At 32.8% G+C, this 22,553-nt stretch overlaps 8 protein-coding genes across 8 annotated transcripts; 3 read left to right on the top strand and 5 right to left on the bottom strand.

Moving 5' to 3' along the window:
• Nucleotides 1-2,147: 2,147 nt before the first annotated feature.
• LOTGIDRAFT_234415 (hypothetical protein) lies at nt 2,148-7,246 on the bottom strand (the record flags this gene model as incomplete). Its single annotated transcript, XM_009062268.1, has 11 exons — nt 2,148-2,269; nt 2,955-3,103; nt 3,295-3,554; nt 3,753-3,954; nt 4,164-4,268; nt 4,999-5,166; nt 5,451-5,612; nt 5,759-5,962; nt 6,159-6,322; nt 6,625-6,762; nt 7,075-7,246. 11 exons carry the CDS (start codon nt 7,244-7,246, stop codon nt 2,167-2,169), a joined length of 1,827 nt encoding a protein of 608 aa, XP_009060516.1. The 3' UTR covers nt 2,148-2,166.
• A 1,977-nt stretch (nt 7,247-9,223) lies between these two features.
• LOTGIDRAFT_165265 (hypothetical protein) lies at nt 9,224-9,781 on the top strand (the record flags this gene model as incomplete). The annotated part of the gene is made up of 1 exon (XM_009062267.1): nt 9,224-9,781. The coding sequence occupies one exon, from the start codon at nt 9,224-9,226 to the stop codon at nt 9,779-9,781; it is 558 nt and encodes a 185-aa protein (XP_009060515.1).
• Nucleotides 9,782-10,182: 401 nt separating this feature from the next.
• Nucleotides 10,183-10,794, top strand: LOTGIDRAFT_165264 (hypothetical protein; the record flags this gene model as incomplete). Its single annotated transcript, XM_009062266.1, has 1 exon — nt 10,183-10,794. The coding sequence occupies one exon, from the start codon at nt 10,183-10,185 to the stop codon at nt 10,792-10,794; it is 612 nt and encodes a 203-aa protein (XP_009060514.1).
• A 1,837-nt stretch (nt 10,795-12,631) lies between these two features.
• Nucleotides 12,632-13,726, top strand: LOTGIDRAFT_165263 (hypothetical protein; the record flags this gene model as incomplete). Its single annotated transcript, XM_009062265.1, has 2 exons — nt 12,632-13,046; nt 13,275-13,726. The coding sequence occupies 2 exons, from the start codon at nt 12,632-12,634 to the stop codon at nt 13,724-13,726; spliced, it is 867 nt and encodes a 288-aa protein (XP_009060513.1).
• Nucleotides 13,727-13,765: 39 nt separating this feature from the next.
• On the bottom strand, nt 13,766-14,656 carry LOTGIDRAFT_165262 (hypothetical protein; the record flags this gene model as incomplete). Its single annotated transcript, XM_009062264.1, has 2 exons — nt 13,766-14,286; nt 14,500-14,656. 2 exons carry the CDS (start codon nt 14,654-14,656, stop codon nt 13,766-13,768), a joined length of 678 nt encoding a protein of 225 aa, XP_009060512.1.
• Nucleotides 14,657-15,309: 653 nt separating this feature from the next.
• Nucleotides 15,310-16,032, bottom strand: LOTGIDRAFT_165261 (hypothetical protein; the record flags this gene model as incomplete). Its single annotated transcript, XM_009062263.1, has 1 exon — nt 15,310-16,032. The coding sequence occupies one exon, from the start codon at nt 16,030-16,032 to the stop codon at nt 15,310-15,312; it is 723 nt and encodes a 240-aa protein (XP_009060511.1).
• Nucleotides 16,033-16,233: 201 nt separating this feature from the next.
• Nucleotides 16,234-17,720, bottom strand: LOTGIDRAFT_165260 (hypothetical protein; the record flags this gene model as incomplete). The annotated part of the gene is made up of 3 exons (XM_009062262.1): nt 16,234-16,558; nt 16,668-17,446; nt 17,577-17,720. 3 exons carry the CDS (start codon nt 17,718-17,720, stop codon nt 16,234-16,236), a joined length of 1,248 nt encoding a protein of 415 aa, XP_009060510.1.
• Nucleotides 17,721-18,626: 906 nt separating this feature from the next.
• LOTGIDRAFT_165259 (hypothetical protein) lies at nt 18,627-20,287 on the bottom strand (the record flags this gene model as incomplete). Its single annotated transcript, XM_009062261.1, has 4 exons — nt 18,627-18,760; nt 19,118-19,192; nt 19,494-19,639; nt 20,238-20,287. The coding sequence occupies 4 exons, from the start codon at nt 20,285-20,287 to the stop codon at nt 18,627-18,629; spliced, it is 405 nt and encodes a 134-aa protein (XP_009060509.1).
• Nucleotides 20,288-22,553: the final 2,266 nt, after the last annotated feature.

Below are 22,553 nucleotides of genomic sequence, written 5' to 3'. Positions count from 1 at the left end.
GTGGTGCCAGATTTTCCGGGCTACTCTCATTCAAAGAATTGATCTGACATGTAATAGAAAAATAGTGTACGAGATTTTTTTCTACGGCAAATTTCCAACAAACCCACCATGATTGCCACCCAACAAGCCCACATTGCGACATTAATTGTTCACTGAATTGTTTTTAGATCTTCCGAATTAAAAGATTTAACCAATAATTTACCAGATATCTACCAACCAGAAGATATGTCTTTAGATGTTCGTGGTACTGTGTTATCTTCATCAGAAGATCAAACTATGGGAACATTAATATTATAATTGCCTGTAACCTGGACCAATTTACTATATAATTACCAGCACGATCTCAATAATTATCATCAATTTTATTATCAAAAACACTCATTGTCTCGATACATTTTTCTTGGTTTCCTCTATCCAATGTATTTAATTTGACATCCAACGCATTCCAATCATTGAAAGGCACAAATACATAATAAGTGTCAGTTCCTCTTATTAAAATCGTGAATTAAACGATTTTGTTAATTTGTATGAGATGTAATCATAGTTAGATCTGTCCACTTTTCAGGTTAATAATTTTCATATTGCTAACTACAAAGTACTTTATGATACTTTCATTATTAGTTTTTTCAATGAAAATGTATATTAAAATCTATTAGCTTTTGAAAAATGTACTATTAGATACATTATAATCATATTTATCTGTAAGCTTGAATCGAAAATTCTACTTTAACACTTAACATTTATAGTGAATGATTACTAAACTGTAAGTAGGGATACATCCATCTATTTAAACACCAAATCCCACTCTGCCATTGGGTATTAGATTTGTCTATTCATCATCCCTCGTGGAGGGCATACAAAGTTAATAGATTTATTTTATATTGTCCCATAGTTTTCTTTCTAATTTCGTCAATATGTAATATGATATACAGTGGTGTAACCTATTTTCGTGGATATAAGGATTCAACACCGAATTTCGTCAAAGTTAAAAAAATGAAAAATTTTTTTATATCTTAGATGTTTCCTCAGATATTCTACATATTAATAAAAATTGGTTTGTTTCGATTTTCTTTATGAATCCTTCACTTTGACCCATATTTCATGAGCAACCAACTCGGCAACAGCGGCAGAATGCGTCACCTATTTTCGTGTACAATGTTTGATCTATAAATAAGTCTAGAAAAACACGTTGTATGGATACCGGATGGTATAATTAACTTCTCTTAGTATTTATCTTCAATATCAATTCATTATAACTAATGACAATTCCTATAAAGAACCACGATTTTAAAATAAAATAGTGACTGACAAAATAAGATACGTAGCGTGATTTATTGCTAAAAGTCACTGAAACAACATAAGAATATGGCCCACTTTGTGTTCCATAGAAATTTTTCTGCTGATACGGAATCCGCTAGTTGCTCACGTGACTTCATTCGTTGGACTACATTCTAGCAGACGTCCGTCCGTCCGTCCAGCCATCAATTGCTCGTAAACACTCTACAAGACGCAATTCTTGACGGATTTTGACAAAATTTGGTGTGAGTGTTCGTAATCACCCAGGGATGAACCCTTTTGAAAATCAGAAGAATTGAAAAATATTTAGTATGAGTTATTGCCCTTGTTCTTGGAAACTCATTCAATTTCTAGCTTGTAAACACCAGATAAGGCACAATTCTTGACTAATTTTTAAGAAACTTGGTGAAATTGTTTATTATCACCCATGCATGAACGCTATCGAAAATCAAAAAAACTAATGTTTTATAAGATTTATTGACCTCGTTCTTGAAAGCCGTTTCAAATTTTAGCTTTTAAACACTTCAATTCTTGACAGATTTTGACAGAACTTATTCAGTATCGCCCAAAAAGTTCAAAGTAGTGTGTGATTGAAGGTTGAATTATCAATATTATCAGTATATTTCTTTATTATTAAATTTTACAATGAACTGTCGAATATTTTGTAGTGTTCGTAATCAACTCTACGGTTACAATTTGTCATTTTTATAATGATCTGTTCAATTTTCGATTGACCATATTGACCAATTAATTTATATTGGTCATTTTTTGCATTTGTATATAACGCATATATCGCGTTCGTTGCCCAACATAAGACTAATGCGTGTTGTTTTTGTTTAAAATAATAAGAGCCCAATTAGATAATGTTTATTAGCAATTGAAATGTGAATTTAATCCAGTCCAATCACCTGTAGCTTGTGGTGGTAATATTTCTTTCATAGCTAAATCAGTATAGTAGATGAAATTTACTGGTCTGAAAATAGAAAATAGAATTTTTATACGCCCACATAGAAATGTCGGTCCGTCCGTCCGTTCTGTAGGCACAGTAGAGGGTGCAGTTTTTATGTAATCTTGATGAAACCTGGTATGCATGTATATACTGATGAGATCTCAGTCAAGCTCAAATTAGACAACAATCGGATGAAGGGTTTCAGAGTTATTGTAGTGAAAAGAACGCGTCTTATTAAGCTTGTAGACAGGATAGAGGCTACAGTTTTATCTAATCTTGATGAAACTTTGTATGCATATATATATATATATATACACTGCATGAGATAAAATATTGCCTACCAAGTTTCATACAAACCGTTTTTACTAAGTCATGGGTAATAACTCCTTATCCGTTCATCCTATCATTACTTAGTAAAAACGGTTTGTATGAAACTTGGTATGCATGTATATCTCGGTCGAAGCTCAAATTATTTAATAATCGGATGAACTATTTAGGAGTTATTGCCCTTGATCAAATCAAAATGCGTCCAATTTTGCTTGTAGACACAAAAGGCAATATTTTATCTCATGCAGTGTATTACTTTGCCAGCTATACCATCTCACGATAGTAGGCCTAAACAAGTGGTGTCTGTTGCTTTTGAATGTTCACAGCTTCACATATTATACCCCTCCCACTGTAAAAGTAGTACGAAGCATTTGAAACTTACGTTGACCATTGATGTGATTTGGTATTATATATATGGTAATTATTCGACCCAATATTGTCGATTACTCGAATATAAACAACATCTTTCTTTTTATTATATCCATCTAATACCAAAGTATCACCTTGACTTCTACCAGGTACATTCCATTTCTTAACAAATAAATCCAACATTTAATGGTTGTCTTTCATTCCGTCGTTTTAAACGAAATATCCAGTGCAAATTTAGCCTACGGATTATAAGTATTGAACGTCAGTACGAGACGAGACCATATAGTATACTCTATCGCCAATACTATATTGAAAAACGACCTATGTATTGTTTTTCTTACTTTCATACTTACATTCCACGTTCGTCCAGAATTGTCAGTCAAACCACAATCAAAGTAACCACCTTTATTATAACAACCATAAGCTATGCCGCCATTTTTGATAAAACTGCATTTCGGTCCCCTGGGCGCATTTCCATAAGCTGAGGTGAGAAAATGCTGAACACCTCTTAACTTCGCCACAGTTTTGGGATCTTGTCCAGTATATTCTAACATTCCCCATGAACCATATTTTGTTGGTGAACTTGTATAGGAGAAGTAATTAAAAAATCCACCTTTAAAAGAACATTTCTTTGTACATGAAGTCATTTATTGATGCTTCAAAACGGAACAGCACAACTGAATTGCCTGACAAACCAAAGTAAAGTCGTATGGGTCTCATTCATCAGTACTAATACCTTGTTCTAAATCGATATGACAGTTACGTAAAAACGTGCACAAAAACAACCTTGTTTATTTGCCATTTCTAATACCTTGTTTAGTGTGAGGGTCTTTAACAACAACCTTGTTCCATAGATTTAAAACATCTTTCACACTTTCTTCCATATGACTATCTTTATTAAACGCTATAGCCTTCTCTGTTGTAGCTTTGTTTGACTGACCAAAATGACGCAAAGCACTACTCTCCATCACTGATGGTCCACCCTCATACATCACTAACTGTACACCGTACGCCTAAAACAGGGATAAACTTTCAAAATATGACGATAAACTTCGATTCCCGCTTTGAAACCTTGAGGCTACTCCCCGTTGAGTGAGGATGGCTGAGATCTATCTCTGAATGGTATGGATATGATTAAAACTAGGGATGACAAAAACGAGTTGTCGTGTTACATTTATAACATTATTAGAGCCATAAAGAATTCATACCCTGATATTCATACCTTAGCTAAATCCATATAATGTTTAAACTCCGCTTCCTTTGCTGGTAGTTCGTTTTTACAATATCTCTGTATTTCTGTCATGCTCATTCCTGGTAACTCCTTTGCCTGAATGACAATGTAACATTGTGTAGGTCAAATGAGGGTCTTGGATTCCAATTCTGATCTGCGTGGAAAAACTGTTGAATAAGCTGTTTCCCCCATTATTCCAATTGGCATCTTGATATGCCCAGGAAAGATGCTAACAGGTTTGCTAAAACTTCAGCTGCCAGTTCAGATCATCTAGAGTTTGTTAGTCAAATGATTATTTGTTTTTTTTCCTTCCATGGCAATTAATACCGAGTCAATGTGTATTGAATGGACGACATCATCTTCATCTTTAACAGGGTGTATTGTATGCTGTAACTTGTAAACTATATATATATATTTGAATTTGATTAATAGGCCTAGGCCTATATGTATGCCATTTTATGGCTCTTTCGATTATTAATCAAAAGGAAGCATTAAAGATAGCTTGCCAGGCAAGGTAATATACGCCAACTGGCAGCTTTGATTTTGAATAAAAATATTTAGCGGTACAGTAACAATCACCAGTATTGAATACGTTTTCAAGAACAAGGGCAATAACTTATACTTAATATTTTTCGATTCTTCTGATTTTCAATAGGGTTCATCCTTGGGTGATGACGAACACTCATACCAAGTTTTGTCAAAATCCGTCAAGTATTGTGTCTTGTAGGGTGTTTACGAGCAATTGTGGACAGACGAACGGACCGACGGACATGGGTGACGGCACTATACGCCCCCCATTTCATGTGGGCGTATAAAAAGCACATACATGTTTATCAGCAATCTTCTGGCAATCAAAATAACCAGTAATAGCAATATTTTTAAATGTATGTATTCTGTTACCAAGATCTTCAACGGCCTGTTTATAATAATCCTGGAAACCAGTTTGCCACGCCCACACCCCTGAAACCCTTTTGTCAGCTTCAGAACCAAACACCTACAAATGACGTAAAAAAAGAAATTAAAAAATATGCTTTAGACCTTGGGAAGTTAAAGCTAGCCTCAGTTCATTTCAAAGTCTTGTCTACATGAGATCCCCATGGGAAAATATTGGCATGTCCCTTCTCTTGATCGAACCCATGATCCTAGATTACTTATTTAATGAACCACGGGACTATTTTAACTCGTTTTTTTGGGGAGGTTGTGACCAATTTCCAAGCAATTTATTTTTGCAACCTTGAACCATGTCGATTATTTTATAGCATAAAGTAATGAGCTTACCCTGTTCCAAATAGCTACGACCTCTGTTGACCGTTTGTTGTAATACTTAAATTTAGCTTTGAAGGGTTTTACATCTAACTTAAGAGCTAATCCCTTTGCTTCGCTATATTTTGACTGTCTGAATATCCCATTCCATACTTCATTTGAATATTCAACATACGCCTGTAAAAACAAAACTAGAACTACAAATATTATATAATCATAAGGATAATAAATCTTCGTAAATTTACAGCTGGGTTGAAATACCCAGGGTAACTAATTCCAAATCACCAGATAAACATGATTTGGTACCTTGTGAATACTCTTACCACTAGATCTTTTCTGAGTGTATTTTTAACCAAAGTAGCAAATTGTGCCACATAGTTATCATCAGCAGCATGTGGTATACAGAACCATGGGTTAGCACCTAATCTATTAGACAGATCTATCATAAATTCTAAAGCACCTCCTTCCGTACCAGCTTGTGAATGAGAGTGGACCGTGTGTCTGCTGGACCAGGTCGTTGGCTCGGGCTGCAAAGAAAGACAAACAATTTGTAAATTGAACAATATCATGTTTCAATGTCTCGTTGTTTCTGAGAATGTTCAAATCATCTGCCTCATCTCGAGCCTAGCATATCGCTCCCCTTGATGGATGCGACATTCTAGGTGCAATAAATGCCTTCTGTAAATTTGTTTATAATTAACAGGATTGCGCTAACAAGCTTACCCCATGTCCATTAGTTGAATAGAAATCCATATATCTGATCTCGGAATAACGTCTAAGGTTCTCCAGGAATACAGGATGGAATGGAAAACGGTCATAAACTTGTTCATAACCAGGAGCAATCAATCTAAGATTTCTGACGGGATTGTTTGGGTTGATGTTACCAACTGTTATGGCAAATCCACCATGTCCCAATTGGTCAAATTTATTTTTATACTCATTATCATGGAGTTTATCTTTTATTGAGAATTGTGGTTGCATGGCATTTAGTTTTTAACGAAGTCTTCGTACCGTTAAATCTAACGTGATATACTTTCGCCCAAAAAGCAGAATGAATATGCGATACTGCATAGCCTAATATATATGGCATATGGATGTACTAGGAGACTTGGATGGTACCATGGAAAAAACTTTGTTCTTTCATTAAAACATCTGGCAATATATTTTTATAGACAAATAATAATGATACCTTTTCTGCTGCTCAGCACCTTGAATCTAGCCAATTTTATTCCTATTTCACCTTCACCATCCCATAATATGGTATAAATACCAGTTTCTTCATGTTCACCAAATCCACGGTAAACAAGTTTAGCAACCCGTACTCCAGCTTAAAATCATGAACAATGTTGGTTTATTGAAAGGATACTCTCTCTCGGAATTAACATAATTTCTCAAAAGTCTCAAACTTGGTAAACAAGTAGGCCTAGATATTCATCAGTTGGACTCACCAGGGGCCATGACTAAAGAATAGAATGATAAGACGAAATGTTTCAAAATGACTTGTAGCCCCGTGGGTTAAACATGTTGGTTGTAACCATGTAGGTTACGATATTGGTTAGGATCTTACCGATGTGTGTATACCATAAGAATGTAAAGATAAAGACTATAATATAAGATTGGGAAACTAAATATAACTTACCTGGAAACGAAGTTGGATAACCATCAGAATTAAAATGAATCTTATCATGTTCTTGAGTATTCCAGGACTTCTGGTCATCTCTTTGTGTTATCCATTCTTGTGATTGTTTGGCTATGTCGACAAACTTGACTTCAGAGGAAAAGTAAGTGATACCACCTACATTTATACCCATTTTAATTCCATTATTCGTCATTCTTAATGTAGAAAATATGTACATTAATGAAAATACACTGCCATACAATAATGTATCATGACTATAGTAATAGCCTCGCCACACCGGTTGTAACCATTAGCAATCTTACAGCGACTGGAAATGTACTAGCTCGCGGTCAAACGCGAAGAAAACTAGAAACAAAGGTCCCCAAAAATTACTAACTTTAAGTCAGTCGACCCCATACTCGGCGAATAGTGGTGACATTAAAAATTGCCGTCGGCTCTATCGCGGAAGCGGGAAAGAGTATAAGCGACGCAGTGAAACAATCTGACGAGTTGAAAGACTTACAACTAATAAGAGATCTGCGAAGCAGGAGATTAGAAGAAAGGAAAGGAAAAGGTTTTAAAGTTATAGGTGAGAATGATTGTCGCTCACGCTCCAAAAACTTATTTTGGTTCAGGAGATATACAATACATTGGGTTCTCTTCCTTGATTTCCATGGACAAAATATCCCGGAGAAAAACATCTTCCCGGTCATAATTACACTGGTCCAGGTACAAGGTCAGATCTGCGACTAGACCAAAATGATAAACCCAAACCGGGTGAAGAACCAGTAGATAGAGTTGATGCCGCTGCGCTTAAACACGACATACTATACAGAAATAAAGACATAAACTTCAGACACGACAAATGCTATAATCGAACTTATCGAAAATATTCCAAATCCAACTTTCAAAGAGAGAATGCAAAGGGCTCTGATCATTAAACTGTTAAAAGCAAAGATGAAATTAGGTATGAGATTAGCAGATGAAATTCATAAAGAATTTAGAAAAACTAAAAACTTTTTAAAAGTTAAAGTATTTGAAAAAGATGAAATATGGTCAGCCGATTTAATTAATATGCCAGTCGAAAGAGGATATAAATATTGCTTAACATGCAGTTATAGATTTGTATACGAGATATGCTTGGGTTATTCCTTTAAAAAACAAAGCAGGATTATCAGTCAAACACGCATTTGAAACGATTATGAAACAATCTAACCGTCATCCAGAAAAACTGTGGGTAGATAAAGGAAGTGAATTTTATAACAAAAATATGAAATCTCTGGGATTTGAAAGTTACAGCACGCATAATGAAGGTAAAGCTGTAGTTATTGAGAGATATAATAGAACTCTAAAAAATAAATTATTCAAAAAGTTCACGGAATTGAAATCTCAAAAATGGCTTAAAATATTACCAGAGGTTGTAGATAAATACAATAACAAAATTCATTCATCTATAGGTGTCACACCAACACAAGCCACAAATAATCCAAATATTATAAAGTCAATAAACGCACAACATAACTACGAAAATGAAATAAATAATTTAAATATTAAACCCAAATTTAAAGTCGGAGATCGCGTTCGTATTTTCAAATATAAAAGTAAATTCGAAAAAGGTTACGTTGAATACTGGACAAACGAAATATTCATCGTTGATAAAGTAAACACCACATCACCTCCAACATATGAATTAATCGATCAAGACAAAGAACAAATCATAGGTATGTTTTATTAAAACGAACTTCAAAAAACCGACTTTTAAAAATGAATATCTTTCTCGATAAATATGGAACTGTTACAACCACAAACTTTCAACTTATGAGATGGGCGAATGAGTTAAATATATCAACGTTTTATTATTGTATGAGAGATAAAATAAATAATCTCAAATATAAGAAAGGTAAATTTTATGCTATAACAAATATACATACTTCCGATCAAAAAGGAGTTCATCATTCTACTTTGTACAAAGACTCTTCAAATAACTTATATTTCTTCGATTCTTTTGAACCAACTGAAGAGATAATGAAATTGACTAATAAACCAATGAAATGTTCGACATTTCAAATTCAATTCAAAAGTTTTGTGGACAGCTTTCACTTTGGGTTTTATATCAATTGAGTTTATAAAAACAGTTTGAAGAAATTATAATAAATTTAACTCAATAACAATGGTGAACAAGTTTGGATTAGGTTCTTTATCTTTAGAAACTCAAAAACCTAACACTACAGCGTGGATAAATAAAGCAAAACCTTACTTTGTGGATCAAATCGGAGACACACTTCAAGGTGATTTAGATATGAACAATTTTAAAGTAACTAATTTAAAGTCACCGGAAAATGATAATGACGCTGTTCACAAGAAATATTTACGGGATCAAATAAATTCAATTGAAGTAAATAAAAACCATTTAGAAGATAAAATAAGTAATTTGAAAAGATTCCTCAAACGTCAACTAAATAATAAAAATTGTATTAATGATACTAAACTACAACAAGAAGTAGAAGGTTTAATAAGTTTTATTCAAAAACAATTGGTCAACGTAGTGAACAAAACTAAGTTACAAAATTTAATTTCATTAATATCTAAATTAGAGGATAAGATTCCAAAACAAAAATTAGACATTCAACAATTAATAGATAACATTCCAGATGAAAATGAAGATACGTTTCAACAGGAATTAGATGCTCTGGAAACTAAACTTAACAGTGAATTAAAAAATAACTAACAAATATTAAACAACAAATACAAAATATTGATGATAGCGAAATCTAAACCTATATTCAACAACAAATACAAAATATTGATGACAGCGAAATCAAAACCTATATTCAACAACAAATACAAAATATTGATGATAGCGAAATCAAAACCTATATTCAACAACAAATATAAAACATTGATGATAGCGAAATCAAAACCTATATTCAACAACAAATATAAAACATTGATGATAGTGTTATTCAACAACAGATAACCACTATTAATAATGAAGTTTTGAAACAGAAAAAAAATATAGCCGCATTAGAAAAGAATCTCAAGAAAGAAAATAAATCATATTATTTCAATCTTCCATTTAGAAGTTTGAGACGTGGCGATGCTTCTATTACTACTAATGTTGATAAATCAATGGAGTTTGAATATAAAAAATATGGATTTACAGCAAATATAAGAGTATATGAACCAGATGATTATCCCTCTAAAATGTTTGATAGTGATCCTCCATCAGAATTTCCTTTCCGAGGAAAAATTGTAATTGAAATTATTTTTCCTATGCAGGTAAAAGTTGATTCAATATTCTTCAGACAAAAATCACTTTCATCTAATAAAAAATTTAACGCTCGTAAAGTTCTTCAGTTTATCAATGGTACAGAAAATGTAGAAACTAGAGAATTAGAAATTAACGATGAAAACAGCAAGAATTATAACTTATATGAAATTAAAACGAGTGGAAAATATATAGATAGGTTTAGAATGTTAATTTTACCAGATAAAGAAAATGATTATCTTTCATTGAGTGAATTTAATATGATATTGGAAACGGAAAGTCCACCATCAATGAATATTTTTAGAAATCCAGAACCAAAAAAAGAAGCAAATATGAGTTATCAGTTTTTACGAGCGACAGGCTTTGAATACGTAAAACTATATTTTGTTAATAATAGTTATTCATTCGAATATACCTCTTCAACTGATTTATTTACCTCAATCGATATTCATAAAAGTCAACAAGATAAATAATTTATAATATTTCCATCAATTATTGAACGTAATGGTAGAATAGAATTTGGAGGTATATATACTTGTAGATGTTCGATAAAAATCAATATCGAAAAACCAAAATTTCAGTTCATCTGAATAAGATTAATGATTCGAAAGAACAAATATCGTTTGTAACTATACATGTTTATATTTTCAAACCTGAAATAATTATAACAGATAATGAAAAATACTAATTTAATTTAATTACCTAAAAAATGGAACTAGAAAGCAGACAAAACTACATGATAGAAAAACAAAATGAACTAAAAGAAAAACTAAAACACTTCAACAAATGCAGGAAAACATGGAGTAGAATTGATACTGTTTTCAAAACATTAAGCACAGTTTTAACAGTAAACAGTGGCAACAGCCGTAACTGGTGGATTAATGCTTCCAATAATTGTCCCAACTGTATTAGCCGCGTTCACTGCCGTTCAAACTTCATCTTGTGGATTGATTACTTTAGGTTTTACATCAGAACAGAAATCTCATTATAAAAACAAAACAGAAATTTTAAATACATATCTTAATAAATTATTCATATTTTTCGAAAGATCGAGAGAAGATAAGAACATAACCATTGAAGAATTAGAAGAATTCAATGAAATTTTAGATAAATTTGATGTGGAAATATCATCAATAAAAGTGAAAAATTCCTAGTTAAAAATAGATACTTAAAAAATATGAATAAAATTGAAATTTTAGACGATGAAACATTCGTATCAAATGTGCTTTTTTCCAATGTTATTAACCTTATCTCTGATAAATTTATAACATTTAAGGGCAAATTGAATTAGATGGAGAGATAATTCAAGATGGAGGACACAAACAAAACATGCAATTTGTAGGCTTTAATGCCAAAACCTTTCACAATTTCTTTGCAACAGTTGAAGTAAAATCGGATGCTTCTGATTGGTATTTCTCAGGAAAAATCATTTTACGTAAAAACAATTACAAAGAAATAAAGAGATCAAAAACGGGTAGTGATACCACCCTCCCCAAATAAATGAATATGCCGGTATAAATTATTACATACCAAGCGATGTACACTGCTTTATAAAGTGCGTAAATCGTGTTCTGAACAAAGACTACACAAAAGAATTTCAAGATTTCATCAACAGTTTTTCAAAATCAAACAGAAAAGGAGTTATGACAACTGCTAGAATCTGTGAATTCAATAAGAAATTTAATACTTATTTTCAAATTTATATGCCCAAACATAGACTTTTTCAACAAAAGAAAGTATCCGAGGAATTAGATTGGTTATTTTACATACATAAATCACATTTATGTCTCATTTGAAGAAATAACAAAATCTTAGGCATTAAAGAAACAGAAGATAATTACGATGAAAACGTATGGAGAATTTGTAGAAATGATAATGCGGTAACACAAGTTTCACCTCTAAAACTAAATGTTTTCCAACAATTCACGATGATTGTTTATACGCATGGAATTAAAATATTAATTTCATATGTTCCTATCCTATCTAGTTTGGCAGCATGGGGAAATTCATCTAATATACCGATGAATTTGAGAAAGATCACTGATATCAATATTGCAAAATACACCGAAGATAATTCGGAATCTTTAAGACACGAATGGGAACCTTACGCTAAAAGAGATACGTTATGTCTTGGAGCTTGTTTGATAAAATATAACAAAGTTATGAAAGAAGTTGTATTCCAGAATATTTCCAATAATCTAACGGCCCCTTCTTTATCTTTAAAGGGCTGGTATTATTTATATCATTACCATAAAAAATGGTAGAAGAAGAATGGTATGAAACTACTAGAATGGTTTATACGCTTCTGCCATGTCGGTTTTAGACAGCGAATATCCAAAAGCGGAAAGTGGTAGGCCGTTTCTACCGGAAGAAAATAAAGAATTTGTTAAGCTCTTTAATGAGCAGAAATTCAGACCTAGAACTGGTATTTTAAAAGTCTGGTTTGAATATTCTACTAACATGTTCTTCCAACCCATACAAGCTAAAGATAAAATTACTTTTACGAACAAAGAAGGTATTAAGGAAACTGGCACTAAAATCAGGTTCAGAAATGGTTTCTGTCACGAGGTTTTAATATCGGTGGATATTCAAGAAATAGTTAAAGCCAGTGGACGAATTATTAGAATATTAGATGGTATAGTTTACGAAAAAAATTTTAAAACTCCACCCTATAGAGATTATATTTTAATTTTGAGAGATCTAAGAAATAAATATAAACGAGAAGGTAATATCGTAGGTAGTAATTGCATAAAATTATTAGGTAAATCATTGTATGGTTAATGTATTCATCGAGGCATTTATGGAGTGAAGCAACTTTAAAAGCCAACTTCGATTCACACGTCAAAAGCTATCCTAAAGTAAATGAGACTCAATATATCGTTGAGATAAATGCAGAAGAAAATCGTATTATCTCACAGTAAAAAAATAATGAATAATTTTATTCACGTAATAGATGGATTTCATAAGCCAGAAATATACGATACAGATACTGATAGTTTATACATTTCGTCAAGCAATTGGGATACATTAAATGAATCTGGGTTGGTGTCCGAAAATGATTATTGTAAAGGAAAGAATGATTACGGTGATGGTGGAATTATATATGGTTTATATTTAGCGCCAAAAGTTAAATATAATATCATTCTAACTTCCGACGGTATTCTAAAAGAAAAGAAAACGTTTAAGGGTTACTCTAATGATAAGATAGCTGTCGAAGATTACATTCAGTTAGCTAGTGGACATGATGTGACGAATGAATTTAAGAAACCATGGGAAAAAAGTTTCACCAATGGAGTAGTTATTCCAAAGGATGACGATAAACAAATGAAAGTTTTCAGAAGTTATCTGACTCTCGTTAAGAGAAAAGCACCGGGCGATGTAGGAAGTATGATTTCGATTATCTAACTATTCAAGAGAATGAAGAGTGTTTAATTACTCAATTAATTAAATTTTTTGTTTTAAATCGTTACCAAAATCTATAAACCCTTTTTCACCACCTTTGATTTCCAGATTTATATCTTTAATCATAAAGGAATTAAGTGGTAAATATGTCGTTTGAAATGGTTTCTCTTTAATTCTATATCCTATCGGTACAGTGAATGTTGGAAGACTGTAAATAATCTGACGTTTGTATTTATTGAAAAATTCACCGTTTATCAAATTGCAATGTATATTTATCACATCGATATCATTCTCGATATTAACTTTGTGTGGTGCTAAAGTGGATTGCGTATATATTTGTTTATCAAATCCTAGTAACGCATTCAATGAATTTTCTACGTTGAAATCAACTTGACTATTATTTCTCAATATCAATCTTATTTTGTTCACATTCAAATTACCTTCGAATTCAATATTGTTTTTACCATTTGCACTTCCTCCATATTCAGATAGGTATTCGTTAATGGCTACGTATTCGTAGCTTCCTGGTAGTAAACGTATGGTTTTGAATGTAACTCCATTATCTGTTGATATTTTTATTTGGTTATTTTTTTCTTTGATATTTCTAATGGAACAGAGAAATACTTTAATCCCAATTTATATTCTCTTTTGCGATCGAGTTCGTACTCATAATCTAGAGACAATTTAATGTCTGATTTATTTGAGGTGATAACGAATAGTTGTTCTTTATTTGACATTTTTAATCACGCTTTTATAATCAGTTTTATCTATAATACCTTTTTCTAGGAGTCTTTTTAATATACAATTTACTCCATTATATTGTCTGTGCGATCGATGTCCTTCCTTCATTGCCGCTAATATTATTTGTAATCTATTAAGTAGTTCCTCGTTGTTATCGGATAAAAACGTTATACGTTGTCCAGATGCCACCATATCATCGTCTATTTCTTGTATGATTGGATTGTTGTCTTCAGCATAATCATCTACTTCGTCAACTTCGTATCCATCATCATGATCAATTACTCTTATATATTATAACTTCTTTCGATCTATTTGTTTCGGGTCCCGACTTTCTTATTGCATGTAGAAATTTTGAGTATGCTTCTAAATCATTGTAATTGGCAATTTCAAAATCTCCCCCATTCATTAAATTTATTAACCCTTTTGTTAATGTAAATATAAAGTTTGTTGTGTCGATTTTGAATTGTGGTGAATGCGCACTAAATATTAGTCTAAATACATTAAACAATAAACCTTAATTATCAACGATTGGTGAAATGCTCTTTCGTAAATCTGGGTCAGGGTTTGAAAATAATGTTTTATATCATCTAATGTACTAATTTTAAAACCACGATATTCAATCGGTTTGGGGTGATCAATGTGAGGTGTGGGTTCTAAAGCTAATTTCTTTTTAATATCCTCTTGAGATTTTAATATTGGTTGAAATAAAGTTGTAGATTTTCTGTTAATCTAAGTTGTTGTAATTTATTATTTTCAACTTGGGTCTTTGTTTATTCTTAACTTTGATATATTCTCTATTTCTTTTTAAAATATTATTCCAATTATCCATTTTAAAAAAAATAAAATTAACATATGCCGATCATAACTCTTTCACCCGCAGGTTTTCTAGTATTTACAAATACATATCCATGATCATCTGGGTTTCTCCATTGAGCTTTACAAACCTCTTTAAATGCAGCTCTGTCCATTCCGTGATTAATCGACTGAATAATTTGAGATAAATTTTTGTCGTCGAATAATAAAAAACAATTTGCATTTTTTCTAATAAACATAGAATCCATCCCATAAAAAGATTGGAATTGGTATATGCAGTGACAGTTGTGATGTCTTCCTTTCGTGACGTATTCTTGTTGAACAGCTTGATTTCTTTGCGCTACGCAGTCGTCAAACAATATTAAGTTCTTTCGATTGCTATCAATATTAGAGTCTAGATCATTAACATTTTTCGTAAGAAAAACTTTTATATCCGTTGGATTGAAAAATGGATTCTTTGATTTAATTAAGTTTTCTACGATATCTTTTATTTCCACTTCTTCTTCGTTTTCTTCATAATATTGAAATATGTCTTGAACATCTTTCTTTGGTAAATATTCTAAAGCTTTGAGAAATTGATAATATGATTGCTCTGGTGTTGTTGTGTAGATATATAATGAATCGAAATCTAAAAGGTTTGGTGTTGTCAACATGTTAAAAGTGAGATGAGTTTTCCCAGAACCGAAACTACCGCATATACACATGAGCATTGGGTTACTAGGAAATATTTCTGAATGTTTGAATTTCTTTCCCATTTTTTATTATTTTATTTTGTTCCAAAAATCACTCCTTCTCCTTTATACTTTGAAAGAAATAATCCTTCTCCAGTGCGTATGTTTTTTAAAAATATTCCATTACCCTTATGTTTGACTTTGACTTCTCCTGTGTCAATACTATCTACTAATTTATTTAATCCTTGTTTAACAGTTTTCTTGGTTTCTTCCCCAAATCTTTTTTCAAATTCTTGTATTGTGCCTATCATATCTCCCACTCCTGAACCTTTTTTCGGCAGAAGCTGCTTCATGTGCTTCCTTTTCCATTTTTAAATTGTGTCTATGTTCTTCGGCAGCTGCAGCATCAGCTACTTTCTTTGTGTTGGCAGCTTTTACTCCAGCAGCTGTACCACCAGCTATTGCATCCGCCGCGATAAGACCACCAAATATCAAAGGAAGTAGGATAGGTAAAAATCCACCTTCCTTTGCGTTCGCGTCAATTTTTTCTAAGTCTATATCGTCTCTGACTTTACAATATTTGTATTTATCAATACGTTTTTTAGTTATGCTGATTTTTTACCATTGAAAGTTATTACAGTTGGTGAAGCTGTTTCAATAGCTTCTATTATTTTCTTGACTAAAGTTTCTGATTTCATTTTTAAGGGTGTATTTTTTACTCAATTCTTATCATTCTTCTATCTGCTATTTTAATTAAATGTTTTGCTTCTTCGAGTAGTAAACAATAACCTGTTACATCTCCTTGTGTTTTTTCAATATGAATATTTATGTTGACTCCTGTTTTGAAAAGATCTTCTTGGTGAGCTGATAGATCAAAACAGAAGATTGGATGATTAAGTGCAAAATCTACATATTCAAACTGAGGTGGATTTCCAAATAATTCACACATGTTTTTATAGTTTCTATACAATTCATTATAATCCTTTGTGGTTGGATTAATTGTTGAAGGTCGGTTAGGATAATTAGCGTTGTTTAATCTTACTTGAACTTTATGGATTATAGGATCTTGAGTTTGGTTCATTGCTACTCTAAAGATATTATTGTTATTCGTCTGTAAGTCTGGTAAGTTCTTGAAACCAACCATTAAATATCTTGCTGTTTTAATAGTGTTAGTGATCGGCCATGTGGTGGGTTCTCCAGTTAAAGTCATACTCCCAACCGTGTTACGATGAAGAAAAGCTATTTCAATATCTTTAGTTAATGAGTTGAATATTCTCGTTTCTACTTCAATTGATGGTGTTATTACGGGTATGAAAAGTTGTTGATTCGTTATTTCTAATTTTGCATCTGAAGCATTCTCTCCAAAGAATATCTTATCATCCTTGATTTCTCTTTGTAGATGAATTTTATTTGGTAACCCTATGGAAACGTTTCTATGTCCCAACAGACCGAATAAAGGATATAATTTCCAATTTACGTAATTACCCCACCTATTATTCTCAACAACATTATTATACTTAAGTACTCGTTTTTCGAATCCATGATTAGCTGCTCGTGCTACTCTTTCTATTGTGTTTCGAGCAATAACTCATTCTAGCTTCATCCGCATCGTTTGGAACATTTCTTACCGGTTCTTCTAAAACACTTCCATCACCAACAGGGTATCCAGCCTGAGACTGAATCGAAGGATATAAAACTGTTTTCAACATTGTATCGAATTCCCCAAGGATTTTGATAGTTTCTATAGGATTTGAACCAGCTTCCAAAACCATCTCGCTAAATAAAGATGGAAAGAAATTGTTTTCTAACGTTGTATTGGTTTGTGGTACACGATTTTCATTGAAATAAGCATCGGGAAGAAGCAACCAATTCGATAATGAATTTATTTCAAGGTAATTCTACCACCATCATTCAACTGGGATTTAGAACCAACAGCTGGTGAGATGATAATATAATCCTCTTTTTTCTTGTTAAAGGAATAACGAATCGGATCGTATAATTTAAAGATTAGATCCAGTATTTTATTTGCCATTTTTAAGGTTTAAAAATTGAGTAGAAAATTGTGGTCTGTTTTTTTATCCAAAAACAAGAGTTATCTTCCTTCTTAAGTTTCTAGACTAAAAATAACATTATTTAAAACGAGGCTATTAAAAATCAGATGTTAAGCGAAACAAGGATGTTATTTTATATAAGGGTATTTCTAATATGCTTTTTCGTTTAATTTAATGAAATGTAGGGTGAATATGTTCTTTTTTGGGGTGGGGTTGATGGAATGTAGGAGAAAGAATTGATTGAAGGTGTTTTGGTGTAGCAATTTATGAAATGTAGGGTGTTTAGGTATTTTTTGGTGTAAGAATTTATGATATATAGGGTGTTTAGTTTTTTTTTGGGGACCTTTCAATATGTTCGCACTTTCCCAATGGAATGAAATGGAATGGGGAATCCCCTTGCGAACATATTGAAAGGTCTAGTACTAGCACGTAAGCTAAATTAGTTAACTTTTTATTCTTGTTTACAAGAGTTAAAATCAGTAGCGAATTTCTTTACTGTATATACTGTAGCTTTGACGAACAAAGATATAGCAAATTTCAATATACAATCAAGTCTCAAAATACATAATATCCGTTCTTTTTCGCTGATGATTTTTTGTTACAAGAAAAAAAACGTAAAGAACTATCTTACATGGTTGGATCATATTCTGAACAGTCAGAGCCTTTATAGCCATTCCAACATTGACACTGTCCATTTCTACAATTCCCCATTTTACAATTATGTACACATCCACATTCACCTGGTCCTATACATTTAGCACCTACATAATATAAGAATGTTATAGCTCATCATCGTTTTAAACAATACCACGTTTTAAATGGATAGACGGGAACGTTATCCAAATTGCTTTGTATGATGCTGAGAATTTTTACCAATCCGAACGAGAGATTGCCCTTGATGATATAAAATTAACAAGTCTCATGCATTTGTTCATTTTTACAAAGCATACCGTATGTAACAGCATTCTGATTGTTTTAAAATGCATGACGTCGTGAATATTTAATCTCTATTCAATACGAGGTTTACATAATCAAGTAGAAATATGTAATCGTTATAGCTACTCTAGCTGATATCAAATCAAAGCTGATTAACAATTTTAATTAATTGATTAACTTACCATTTAAACAATGACAATCCCAGACACATTGACCACCTGAATATTTCCATCCTTCATCACATTTACATACACTACCTTTTATACATAAATATCAAAATGTCTTTACAGAAATTTATCCATGAATTATGTTATACAAATTTAGCTTCTCATGTCAAAAGGGATATTGCTGTCCAAATATTTGCTTTGTTTAAGAGCTCAATTTCAGCTATCCTATAAATTTCAGAATTAAAAACCGACGTCTGCTTCTCTTACATAAACATGCGTAGGAAATTTAGACTATTGTCACTCTCAGGTAAAAACTGCCCTGTTAATGCATCATCTAATCTATCATTTGGAAGCTTTGATCTTACTGATGATGAAGTGAAATTCAAAATACCTGATTGACATGTTCCATGACCATTACATCTACAATCAGTCTTACAATCTGAACCTGTAAATCCTTCATAACAGTTACATCTTGAATGTTTTACATCACAAACCCCATTATAGTTACAATTATCTGGACAGACTGCTTCACCAACACTAGAACAGTAGTATAACAACAATTAGTCTACTTAATCCATCCGTTATTGTCTTACATATTGACATCTATCGTATTAGGGAGTGAGAGCCGACTCTCGAAAGCACTGGCACAGATATCAGAATTGTTTTTACCTTGAGGAGGATTCGAACCCACGGCACCTAATCGCCCAGCAAACGACAATCAAACTCGGTTCCGACTTAGCTATTCTACTGCCACAAAAGACAGTGTTCCAACCCAGTGTTAGAGGGAAGTATTGACGTTTACACAGTTCGAAAGTTGTTAACCCCCTTAAGGAGTTATTCATATAGCCTGGCACGGGAAAGGATAGGTATTAGGGGGTGAGAGCCGACACTGGGCCGACTCTCGAAAGAACTGGCACAGGAATCAGAATTTTTCTTACCTTGAGGAGGATTCGAACCCACGGCACCTAATCGCCTAGCAGACTATCGTGGTAGACACGTAATTAATGCCCCTTCATAAATGTATTAACGAAATGATAATTTCATACTAAATTGTACCAAAACATGAGGAATAATAATAATAACTTATTTTAAGTTTCATCAACAGAAATATGATTTCCTTATACCAAATTATTACCTTACAAGTCCAATAAGGCAGCATATATCTAGAACTAAAAGAACTTTCATTTTTTGTACAAGTGCCAATCTTACTTTAAAGTTAGTGCCTTAGTTGTCTTATCAAGTTGACATGTTCCTTTTATTTATCTTTCTAACGTGAAATATGGCAATTTTCTCAAAGAATTCACTTAAAGAAAAATAAGTGCAGCAAAATGAAGTTTAAAAATATTAAATTGTAGCCGCAGACACGATTAATTTTTAACATGTAAGTTGCTTAGATGAGTATATAAGAAGTCGTGTATTAAGTAAGTTGTAGAGATGATCAGTGCGAATATGAGAAGTCGCGTATTGAGTAAGTTGTAGAGATGATCAGTGAGAATATGAGAAGTTGTGTATTGAGTAAGGTGTAGAGATGATTAGTGAGAATATGAGAAGTTGTGTATTGAGTAAGTTGTAGAGATGATTAGTGAGAATATGAGAAGTTGTGTATTGAGTAAGTTGTGGAGATGATTAGTGAGAATATGAGAAGTTGTGTATTGAGTAAGGTGTAGAGATGATCAGTGAGAATATGAGAAGTTGTGTATTGAGTAAGTTGTGGAGATGATTCGTGAGAATATGAGAAGTTGTGTATTGAGTAAGGTGTAGAGATGATTAGTGAGAATATGAGAAGTTGTGTATTGAGTAAGGTGTAGAGATGATTCGTGAGAATATGAGAAGTTGTGTATTGAGCAAGTTGTAGAGATGATCAGTGAGAATATGAGAAGTTGTGTATTGAGTAAGTTGTAGAGATGATTAGTGAGAATATGAGAAGTCGTGTATTGAGTAAGTTGTAGATATTATCAATGGGAATCTGAGAAGTTGTGTATTGAGTAAGTTGTAGAGATGATCAGTGAGAATATGAAAAGTCGTGTTTTGCGTAAGTTGTAGAGATGATCAGTGAGAATATGAAAAGTCGTGTTTTGCGTAAGGTGTAGAGATGATTAGTGAGAATATGAGAAGTTGTGTATTGAGTAAGTTGTAGAGATGATTAGTGAGAATATGAGAAGTTGTGTATTGAGTAAGGTGTAGAGATGATTAGTGAGAATATGAGAAGTTGTGTATTGAGCAAGTTGTAGAGATGATCAGTGAGAATATGAGAAGTTGTGTATTGAGTAAGTTGTAGAGATGATTAGTGAGAATATGAGAAGTCGTGTATTGAGTAAGTTGTAGATATTATCAATGGGAATCTGAGAAGTTGTGTATTGAGTAAGTTGTAGAGATGATCAGTGAGAATATGAAAAGTCGTGTTTTGCGTAAGTTGTAGAGATGATCGGTGAGAATATGAAAAGTCGTGTTTTGCGTAAGGTGTAGAGATGATTAGTGAGAATATGAGAAGTTGTGTATTGAGTAAGTTGTAGAGATGATCAGCGAGAATATGAGAAGTTGTGTATTGAGTAAGTTGTAGAGATGATTAGTGAGAATATGAGAAGTTGTGTATTGAGTAAGTTGTGGAGATGATTAGTGAGAATATGAGAAGTTGTGTATTGAGTAAGTTGTAGAGATGATTAGTGAGAATATGAGAAGTCGTGTATTGTGTAAGGTTTAGATATCAGTTAGAATATAAGTCGTGTAATTAGTAAAACCAAAACCAACTGTTTAAATAAAGGTTAATGGAATTAAGAACATTGTCGTTTCGATTCAGTTTTGCATGGAGGGGGTCATAACGTGTGGTCGAAAGACCTAGTCGATGTAACTGGAGGAAATGCAGACTAAGCTGAGAACGCGTGGATTCTCCACTGCTGATGCAGTCAATTTTGTCGTTGGATGGATCACTTAAGACGTTGCTGACGTTTTTGATTTCGAGCAGTGTCAGCACTGATTGGTCTCTAATAGTGGCCAGTGGTCTGACGTGTTGTCTGTGCCCCTGCATGTTCCACCTGAAAATTAATTTATAATGGAAGGAAGCGTTACAATATTCTGAAAGTTTAGCAACAATCACTGATGGACAAGCAACAGTTTCCGATGATTCAATGGAGGCCCCTATCCTTTTACTTCAAATATTACGAGTTTCTTTCATGACGAGAATATTTGATTATTCAAGATGAGGCAATCTTGTATTGGTGTTGTTTACTCGAGGAAGGCCGCTGTATGGACGGTCATTGGTGCTGATGGCGTTGTTGTAACGAAGTCTTTCAGTGGTTCTTAACCTACAGTTAAAAGCATTGGCAATCACTTAGATACGTTGTCCAGCATTTAATCGTCCTATGGCTTGATCACGTTGTTAGGTTTCCTGTGCATCTTGCTCCACGGGCATCTCATAGTCCCCAAGATTCACAACTGTTACACCGAACGCAAC

This window comes from Lottia gigantea (genome assembly GCF_000327385.1).
Source record: "Lottia gigantea unplaced genomic scaffold LOTGIsca_50, whole genome shotgun sequence".
Classification (NCBI taxonomy): domain Eukaryota; kingdom Metazoa; phylum Mollusca; class Gastropoda; family Lottiidae; genus Lottia; species Lottia gigantea.
The sequence above is the reverse complement of the archived record's forward strand: the minus strand, read 5'-3'. Positions and strand labels throughout refer to the sequence as shown.